At 48.9% G+C, this 10818-nt stretch overlaps 1 protein-coding gene across 1 annotated transcript in view; it reads right to left on the reverse strand.

Annotated features, from left to right (window-relative positions):
• Positions 1 to 10547, reverse strand: part of LOC144684077 (transmembrane protein 144-like) — a 76807-nt gene extending 66260 nt beyond the window's left edge. The window contains exons 1-4 of the mRNA XM_078548089.1: positions 10520 to 10547; positions 4394 to 4567; positions 837 to 959; positions 461 to 560 (exon numbers count right to left, since the gene is read on the reverse strand). Coding sequence (XP_078404215.1) covers positions 461 to 560; positions 837 to 959; positions 4394 to 4567; positions 10520 to 10547 — 425 coding nt within the window. The remainder of the gene's footprint in view (positions 1 to 460; positions 561 to 836; positions 960 to 4393; positions 4568 to 10519) is intronic.
• Between the last annotated feature and the right edge of the window lie 271 nt (positions 10548 to 10818).

A 10818-nucleotide genomic window follows, 5' to 3' on the forward strand; every position in this document is an offset into this window, starting at 1 on the left:
CCGACTCCAAGTATGCGAGTGATCCTGTACCCACGATTTATGACTAGGGCTACATCTGCAATGATGGGCATTCTGTTTCACTGTACTTGTGCCAGTGGAGCAGGATCCCTGAATTTGTGGCTCCTAGTCTGTACCTATCTCAGTGCTTCTCCAGAACAAATAGCTCTTCCTCACAGTAGCTTATTGCCTCAGCTTGAACCGAACATACATTTCTCATGCCTATTGCCCTTTTAGGTAAAAGAAGCTTCTCCTAACCTCGAGCCTTATGTGAAACCTAACCGATTCCTAATTCTTTGCCCACAGCCAAAGTCACTCTGAAACTCTGGGTGCTTTTGGTTTGCTATGCGATTGAATACTGCACTGACTGCAGAATTCTTTGCCAATAAGGTACATTTTCACAACTTGTTTATTACAAGATGTACTAAGTGAATATTAATTCCAAAGAAAGGTTTTTACCTACCTTGAACTAGCCCAGCCCATTAAAAGGCTAAAAGTAGCCCAGATTAAAACTCCCATGCCAAGCCCAACAGTTTTCAATATGGGAATAACTGTGACGTTTCCTAAAATAAAAATGGAAATAACAAAATCAAAAACATTTTGTTTTTTTTACATGTTCCATTATAGATTTCTGATGTGCTGCTGTTATTCTTTATTTGACTCCCTAGTCCATGTTGAGGTAGGAGTGTTACTGTTGGCCTCAGTGCCCTAGGAAGGGGAAGAAACTCAGCTGTGGGTTTCACTCCAGGCCACAAGTAACACATCCACACCCCTGTCACATAAAGAAAGGATTTTTTTGTTCCAAGTATATAAGTAAATCAACTAGCAATTAATCATACCTGTAGCCCACAAAAATCCACCCAGCATCGTGAGAGGCCAAAACTGTGGACACTGTTGGATTAGATGGACCACTAGTGAGACAACCCAGACTGCCGTACAAAAGATCCACTGGAAAAACAGACCTGTAAAATACAGAGTTTAAGACCTCAGCAGGATTTGTTAATGCAATATACTAAAAAAACGTGTGTAGATCAAGAGTAGTTTTTGAATACCTTTTACAAGCATTGACTAAACTGCTAGTTCATGATCTGTGATAGGACTTTTTTGTACAGAAGTAACTGCTGACCAGAAAATTATAACATTTGTCTTTATTAATACCAGACTTTAACAAAAACAGTTGAGTTTATATTGTCCCCCAAAAAAGTGAACTTCAGCCAAGTGTGGTTGAATGATTTATATCTGACTTATTTTTGTGTGTTGCAATACAATTTCTGTAAATCACCTCCAAACATAACTCATATGTTCTTTATTTTCTGTGTCACAACTTTACTTTCTACTTCACAATTCCTTGATTTATGTTTTAGACCTGGAAATTATGCTGTATGGATTTCGTCCTAATCTCGATCATCTTCAGCTGCTTCATCAATGATCTTCCTTCCATCATAAGGTAGGAAGTGGGGGTGTTCGCTGATGGTTGCACAATGTTCAGCACTATTCGCGACTTCTCAGATACTGAAACAGTCCATGTCCAAATGCAACAAGACCTGGGCAACATTCAGGCTTCGGCCAAAGTGTGGCTAGTGGCATTTGTTCCACACAAGTGCCAAGCAATGTTATCTCCAAGAAGAGCTGAATCCCCACCATCAATATCCTGGGGGCTTACCATTGGCCAGAAACTGAACTGGGCTAGCCAAATAAATACTGTGGTTACAAGAGCTGGTCAGAGGCTGGGAATTCTGAGATGGGTAATTAATTTCCTGACTCCCAAAGCCTGTCCACCATCTACAAGACAAGAGTCAGGAATGTGATGGAATACTCCACTGAGCACTAGATGTACACAGCTCCAACAACACTTGAAGATTGACACCATTCAGGACAAAGCAACCCTATTTATTAGTACCCCATTCACCACTTTAAATGTTCACTCAATCCACCGCTGGTGTACCATGGCTGCACTGTACCATCTACATGATGAACAGCAGCAATTCACCAAGTAATTATTTGACAGCATCTTCCAAACCCAATCTCTGGCGGGTGGGGAGCCGATCCCCGCCCGAGAAGCGGGCCCCACCGCCATTTTACGTGGGTGGGCCAATTAAGGCCCGCCCAGCGTGACATCCGGCGGGAAGCGCTATGCGCTTCCTGTGCGGGCTGGAGGGGGGAGAATTCCCCAAAAGCGAGAGTGCGCTCTTTCGTACATGTGCACGAAAGAGTGCACATCTCCCTGAGGCTAAGTGCTGCCTCAGGGAGTTTGCTGACACTTTTAAAAACGTTAAAAATAGAAAAGAAAATCCTTAACATGTCCATTAGACCTGGAAATTGCGCTGTGTGGATTACCCATCTCAGAATTCCCAGCCTCTGACCAGCTCTTGTAACCACAGTATTTATTTGGCTAGCCCAGTTCAGTTTCTGGCCAATGGTAAGCCCCCAGGATATTGATGGTGGGGATTCAGCTCTTCTTGGAGATATCATTGCTTGGCACTTGTGTGGAACAAATGCCACTAGCCACACTTTGGCCGAAGCCTGAATGTTGCCCAGGTCTTGCTGCATTTGGACATGGACTGCTTCAATGTGACAATGTCACTTGAGATGGGACATGTTCATAAATTACACTAAAATTTTATTAAACTGTTTAAAACCCTGAATGAAACCTCAACCCGCCTGTGGATGAGGTTTCATGTTTTCTCTATTTGCCGCCGGGGCTCCTGGCCTGCCCACCAACCTTAAGGTTGAACGGGCAGGTCCTTTAATTGTTTAATCGGCTCCCCACCCACCTGACAGGCAGAAAATTCTGGCCATTGAGTAGCATCTAAACCAGGAAATTGGGGCTCTCCCTGGCCAGCTGTGGGCCTTCCTGGAGCTCAAGGACCCCAGGGGTGCAAATCCCAACCCCCAATCCCAATCAGAGGCTGGCAGCTGCCCATTGCAGGCAGCACCAATAGGAGCAGTGGTAGCTGCAACCAAGGCACCCACCAGAGGCCCAGGGTTAGCAAGGGACTGAGACCACAGGTGTGTGAGAGTGGGATGGGGGTCGGGGGGGGTGGGGGGTGGAATCACAGGAGGAAGTTGGCAGCAAGAACAGGGAATGATTCTCATGAACCCCCGCCACTACCCTCCCTAAACGTCCTGATGCCAGGTACCTCGATCAAGCACTGAGTGCCTTTGAACAAGGGACCTAACCCCCATCCCAGAAGCCGACGAGCAAACCAGGGTTGTGCGATTTTGGAACTCTCTTCCTCAGAAGGTGATGGAGGTGGGGTCATTGGATATTTTTAAAGCCGAGGTAGATAAATTCTTATTAGGCAAGGGAATCAAAGGTTATTGGGGGTAGATAGGAATGTGGAACTTGAAACACAAACAGTTCAGTCATGATCTTATTGATTGGTGGAACAGGCTTGAGGGGCCGAATGGCCTAATTCTGCTCCTATTTCGTACGTTCGTATGTAAACCTGACAGTTTGCTTTTCAGGCTTCCATGCGGTGACTGCGCCCCCACCCCTCCACTAGTTGAATTGGCAGGAGGGCAGGAAGGCCGTCCATGAGCCTTCCCGCCCTGGACTTAACCAGGGCAGTTGGGAAGGAGGCATGGTCCCACCCAGCACCCTCCCACCCGGTTAAATGCATCCCCCCGCCCCAGCCACCAAATCCACCTCGGGGGAGGGAATTAAATAACGCCCATTGTATGAAACACATTGAAAGCGAGACCAAAGCTTGTAAAATGCATTACCTTTATTTCTACTCCTGATATATTTTACACACTTGTTGGTAAAGCTTTATTCGTACCTATGCAGAGATCCACATGTGCTACATCTGGGGTCCACTGCTGCTACTTAGAAAGAAATGAGCACTGTGCACACCCAATAGGGCATATGGCGCATGTTCCCGTAAAATAGAGGGCCGATTCAGGAGATGAGTTTTGGCCAGAATACAGCTGTGGTCTTACCTGTTTTAGTTGTTCCTGGATTCCTGAAATATGTTGGATACACAAAGGTGTAGTACAATGCACATGGACAGCAATCAATTTAGAAGCTAATTGACACGTATTGCCTTGCTTGTCACATATATACTGGCCAACTTGGATGAAGTACCAGGGTGACAATCCTCAGCAAGAATACCTTTCAGCAATCAGCGGGGCAGGCAGAACAATTGAAAAAACATACTGCATGTTATCCGTGAGAAATAATAGAGACGGCATTTTAACAAGTCTTTGTGAATAAACATGTGCAATGAGGTGGCCAATGGTGTGAAGCCAGTTACGTCTGCACAAAAAAATGTTAAAATGCTAATGAAAATGAGCACATTGTAAAGGCTCATATGACAACAAATATATTGTAACCTAGATTTTCTTAACAGACAATACGGCACCTGTATTAGGATCAGGCTGGAAGATAACTTACCATCTCCTGTATCAATTTTCTTCACTGGAACAAAATTACTGCCAAAACATATCACAGCAACTGCTGTAGCGACAAAACCTTTGACCAGTGGCAAGGTGCCTGTGACATTCTCTGGTATCGCTTTCTTTGTGTAAGTAAATCTACCCTCCAGAGTGCCATTTTTCAGTATCCTGTCTTGGAGAAGAAAATTACAATGAACAATTTTAATATTTTGTCCTACCGCTGTTAATTTTTGCCCAGAAGTGTGTAACATTTAACTTACTGTTGCTGAAACTGTTTCCCTGGGTTGCTGAATCGCACCCAATAACACACACTGCTCCAATGCAGATTGATACTAGAGACCATCTCAGGCTAAATAACATGCTGGTTGACAGAGATCCACGGTTCTGGAGCGATCAGTCTCGCAAAGGCTGCGATTCACAGTGTGACCAGGCATGAGGAATAATGTCGTGCTCCTTTCACAGGTGTCGATATGGGTCTTTATTCAGCCTATGGTGTCATCGGTTATTGGCAAATTACCTGCCAAAGAAACGCCCATTGGATTTTAAAGCCGTAAACGTATTCACGATGAATACTATATAACAAGAGGTGCTCATAAGTATGAATTAAAAGAAATCTAAACATGAGGGCTGAGCTTAATTTGAGTATAGTTCAATGAAACCATGCTAAAACTGAACCTTCTTTTCAATTAAAAAATTGCAGCCGGGAGCTAGGCTTTACTGTTATGTCTCAAAAACACTCATAATGTGATAGCCGTTAATGACTCCTTTTACTTCCAGACACTCAGGGACATTCGCGGCAAAAGAAAATTACGAAATACAACAGAAGTGTAATTGTTACAAGGGGAGCAGGTAATATGTTCAAATGTTGATCATATGTGGTTCATCTTTTGAAAGAAGGGCTTGATCAACCCTAAATATAAGCTACCTTATCTAGGAAAAGAAGCATTGATCGAAACAGGAAATGCACAAGAAGCATATTCCTTTTTCGCAAAGCTGTGCCATTCTATGGTTGCCCACTGGCTGTGAGAAGATGGGCTCCAATTTAAGGGACACACAACTGCCATTGCAACCTGGGCTGTCGTTTGAGAGAGAGAGTTCCAAATGATCTCAGTCTGCGAGGACAGAGTTAATGTTGAAGAACTGAAGCCATCAGCATTCAGATTTGGTTGACTCAATGGCCAGGGCAACATCTTGGGCAGAATTTTCAGTTTGATGTGCAGGGTGGGTGGGGATGGGCCCCGCATGTAAAATGACGTGCGGTGATGACCTTGGGCGAGCATCCTGACGTCACCGCGCGCCATCACGATATTTCACTGGGCGGGCGCACGATGAAGTTCGACGCACGCCCGCCATTAATTAACAGGCTGCTTAAGGTCCTTTAGGCATCAATCGCCTGTGATTTTTAGGCCCCTGTGCGATCTTCAGGTCAGCGCACGGGCACAACGGGCAGGCGGGTAAGAGACTTTTTTATGAACCCCATCCACGGGCGGGATCAGAGGGCTCAGTGGGGTCGTCAATCTGCTTTGTGGAGTATTTATTGGAGAAAGTATTTTAAACTTGCAGGTGTGATCTGCAATAGTTCAGAATGAATTCCAGCAGCTTTCTGAGTCATTTGAATCTTTAGGTCAGCACTCTGCAGGCAGGAATCTTTATTGGGCCAGCAGCTTTCCGGAGGCCTCCCCTTAGCCTGGGTATAGGATCTGACACGTCCACTGGAGGCAGCTCCTCTGAGGAGGAAGGGAGGGCTAGAAGGGGGAGGAGGCCAGGAGTGCACATTCAGCCTCCAGGGCAACCACCTTTGAGGGGACAGGTACATGCACAAGGGGCGCAGGGCCAAGAGGTAGACAAGGTGGAGGGGGCCGCAGAAGACGCCACTATCCTGCTGCCAGGGTATACAGGCGGCGAAGCAGCTATCTCAATATGACCAAGGTGCAGTGCCGAAGGAGGCTCCAACTCTCAAGGGAGACAGTCAATTATATCTGTCAAATGATTGGCCCTGAGATCTCCCCTAACTGTGTGGGTGGACACCCCATGCCAGTGGCTCTGAAGGTCCCAACTGTCCTCAACTTCTATGCCTCTGGCTCCTTCCAGGGCTTGGTGGGTGATCTTTGCGGTGTCTCCCAATCAGCTGTCCACACTTGTGTCAAGCAGGTTACAGAGGTTCTGTTCAGGCGTGCATTGACCTTCATCCACTACCGTTGGGACCAGACAAGCCAGACACAGCGAGCCAGAGGCTTCGCAGCCATTGCTGGCTTCCCCCGCGTCCAGGGTGCTATAGACTGCACACATGTGGCCATCAATGCGCCAGCAGATGAGCCCGATGCCTTCGTCAACAGGAAGGGTTTCCACTCCATGAACGTGCAGATAGTGTGTGATCACAGGATGCAGATTCTACAAGTCTGTGCAAGGTACCCAGGCAGCTCCCACGAAGCCTACATCCTCAGACACTCCCAGGTGCCAGGGCTCTTCAGTGGTCCAGCCTGGCTGGATGGATGGCTGCTGGGTGACAAGGACTATCCCCTCAGAAGGTGGCTCATGACGCCTCTCTGCCATCCAAGAACAGAAGCTGAGCAGCGATACAATAGGAGCCATGCCTCCACAAGGGCTGTGCTGGAGAGAACCATCGGTCTTCTCAAGATGCACTTCTGATGCCTGGACCGCTCAGGGGGCGCACTCCAGTACCCCCCAGATTGTGTCTCGGTGATAGTGGTTGCATGCTGCGTTCTGCACAATCTTGCGCTGGAAAGGGGGACACAGTGGACGATGAAGACGTCGACGCAGTGTCTGTGGCTGCACACGATGAATCCAGCAGTGATTCTGAGGATAAGGAAGCACAGGGGAATGCTGAAGGGGTAGGTGCTGACCCAGGATTTCACCAAGGAGGCAGGGACACCCGGGAGACTTTAATCCAACAAACCTTCAACTAGCACAACACAAATGGATCTGCAGGACCAGCCTTGCCTGGCACATCCATACTCGACACCTAAGTGCTAAATCTGCCAGGTCATCAGCAGGAACTAAGGGCCTTGGGCATAAATTTGAATGTCCAAACAAACACTCATGGCAGTTTTCTTAAACATACACATGCAGCACAAACGAGCCACTCTCAGCCATGGTCACACATCTGATTTTTAATTTTAACATCAGATGTTCTCCCAATTGTAAAACAATACTGTAATCAAGCAAAAAGAAATTATAAGGACCTAATCTCAGGCCAACTCAAAAGCACCAGTGAGAAACCCTTGGTGTGCCTAATGTGCCTTATGTTTACGTTTACAGGTGCTACATCTTGGTGCTGCCCGATCGCTTGGAGTGGCATTTGAGACAGCCTGCTGACTCTGATGTCCTGTTGGCCTCGATGACCTTGGTGGTCGCCCTCTGGCCCGTGGAGCCTGTGCTGGGCCCGCCTGGGAGGGAGCAGTCGGTTCCACAGCTGGCATCTCCCAAATCATTGCAGCCTCACCGCATGAAGCGGTCACTGGGAGAGGGGCGGAGCATCTGGTGCTCTCATCCGGAGCGCCATGAGGGGAGTCCGCAGATACGACAGGTAGCTGCTGCGCCAACGTGAGGTCACCTCGGACCTCCCTGCTCACGGTGGATGAATGGGCAACGAGCTGGGAAGTTTGAAGCCCACACCCTCTCCCACATTGGCACTGACCAGCTGTGGCCACTGGCACTGTGAGGGCTTCCAGGTCCTAGCGTAACCCCAGGATAACCTGATTGTTCTCCTGGAGGAGCCTCTCCACGAGAGTCACCACTCTCTCCATGGAGGAATCATGATGCTCAGCCATGAGGCTCATTGCATCGGTGATGATCCACGTGGACTCCTCCACCACGGACACCAAGCAAAGCACAGCCTCATGTATCACTCCCAGATGTTCCCGTACACCCGGCCCCATTTCCTGCAGCTGCTGCATTGCGGACGACTCCAGAGGCACATCACCAGGCACCGACTGAGCATGTACCTGGTCCCCTGCAGTCTTCCGACTACTGGCGCCATCGGCACTCTCTGTCTCTCCCAGCTCCTCCAGCGATTGTGAAGTGCCCTAACCACTGTGCCCCGGGACACTAGCCGATGTTCCAATGCCCACTGAGGTGCTAGTATCTGTGCTGGTGCCTGCCTGGCAGAAATAGTGTGACGCAGGTGAGACTTGAGGGCCCTCAGGTGTGAGAGGGGGCATCTGCAGCTCCTCCTGCCGACCATGCTCTGAAGATGCTGAAAGGAACAACAAGGACAGTGGATCAGTTAGCGTACACACAGTGACAAACTTCATCCCTTTCCCCCGGCTCATTATGTGCTCAACCTTCCAGAACCAATGGGCATGAGCATTGGTTGGGTGGCAAATAGTGAGGAGGATAGCCTTATATTACAGGCGGATATAGACCGGCTGGTCAGATGGGTTGATGAATGCCAAATGGAATGTAATGTGGATAAGTGTGAGGTGATGCACTTGGGCAGGACAAACAAGACACGGGAATACACGATGAATGGTAGGACTATGGAAAGTAATGAGGATCAGAGGGACCTTGGTGTGCATGTCCACTGGTCCCTTAAGGTAGCGGGACAGGTGCATAAAGTGTTTAAGAAGGCATATGGCATACTTACCTTTATTAGCCGAGGCACAGAATATAGGGGCAGGGAGGTCATGTTCCAACTGCCGAAAATGCTGCTTAGGCCATAGCTACAGTGCTGCGTGCAGTTCTGAAATGTGCATTATGGGAGGGATGTGATTGGAGTGGAGAGAGTGCAGAGGACGTTTACCAGGATGTTGACTGGCCTGTAGAGTTTCAGTTATGAGGAGAGATTGTATAGGCTGGGGTTATTTCCCCTGGAGCAGAGGAGATTGAGGGGGGACATGAATGAGGTGTATAAACTTATGAGGGGCATAGATAGGGTAGACAGGAAGGAACTTCTCCCCTTGGCGGAGGGATCAGTAACCAGGGGATTTAAGGTAAGGAGCAGGAGGTTTTCAGGGGATGTGATGAGCAACTTTTGCACACAGAGGGTGGTGGGAATCTGGAAGGCACTGCCTGAAAGTGTGGTAGACGTAGAAACCCTCCTAACATGTAAACGATATTTGGATGTGCATTTGCAATGCCATCGCATACAAGGCTATGGACCTAGTGCTGGAAAATGGGATTAGAATACTTAGGTACATGTTTGACCCCAGCATCCTTGATGGGCCGAAGGGCCTATTTCTGTGCTCCACAACTCTGACTCAATCACTCTCTGACTGAGCAATGTTGGAATAATAAATTTAACAATCATCAGTGCTTTGGATGTTGGGAGGACATTGCGGATCTCACTGTTGGTCTCAAATACCTGGCCGTTCCACCCCAGCCTTACCGACACCAGTTGACGTGGGGGCATGGCGCCTCTCCAGCTCAAGGGCCTCCTGCTCGAATCTGCTTAAGACGAGGAGGTGTGCCTGGCCGCATCCAGTCCTCGAACGCTCCAACGCAATTATGAGCATTTTTCTCCTGAGAAAGAGAGAACACCATTCATTATGGCAAATCGCACATGGACTCTGCATGCGCATGTCGCACCCGAACCACAGTGGGCCATATCAGGCCTCCAGTGCCTCCTCTCCCTGTTACTGCTGATCATTCACACAAAGATAGTGTGCCTGCTCCCAACCCCCCCAACGGCCACCTTGGACACACGCTGCGTACATCACTTTAGGAAACACACAGTCTTTGCTCCCATAGCAAGGATGTGCAACTACATGCAGCGTCGAAGGCAGCAGATGGCTCTTGGCCATGAGACCTTGAGGCTCCCCTTCCACCATCTCATCACCGTGAATCGGACATGTGCTGGAGTTCTGAGTATGCGCCTAGCTGCATCTCCTGCAGGTTGCCCCCAGGCTAGTCATATGTGACTAAGAAAAACACATGGTGCGGAGGAGAGCTCATCTCCTCATGAACCACTCAGGCTGATGTAAGCATGGGCACTATCTGCTTGCCCACCCAGCGGAGGAAAAATGCCCAACATGATTCAATGCAGTCACGACAGTAAGACTTGGCGGGGGGGTCCTCAAAGGCTAAGGCTACCTGCTGGGTTAAATGCCCAATGCCAACATGGTACTCACCCTGCCAGGGCACAACAAATCGTTGAAGTGCTTACGGCACTGGATCCAGGTGTGCCACACCATGTCCCAGGAGCTCACCACCTCCGCCAACTCCTCCCAGGCATGTTTGGTGATGTGGGGGGGCCTCCTCCTCCCATCCTGGAGGACCAACACCTCCCGCCGTGCTGCCACCTCCTCGAGGAGGGCAGCAAGGCAGTCATCAGAAAAGCGAGGGGCACATTGGTCACCCCGCTGGCCTACCCTGCAGCCTGCCCTGCTCTTGTGGCAGACCCTGCAGCCTGGCCTGCTCCTCTGCCCTTCCCTCCAGCTTGGCCTCCTCAGCTGACCCACTGTG

Source organism: Cetorhinus maximus, chromosome 1, assembly GCF_964194155.1.
Source record: "Cetorhinus maximus chromosome 1, sCetMax3.hap1.1, whole genome shotgun sequence".
Taxonomy (NCBI): domain Eukaryota; kingdom Metazoa; phylum Chordata; class Chondrichthyes; order Lamniformes; family Cetorhinidae; genus Cetorhinus; species Cetorhinus maximus.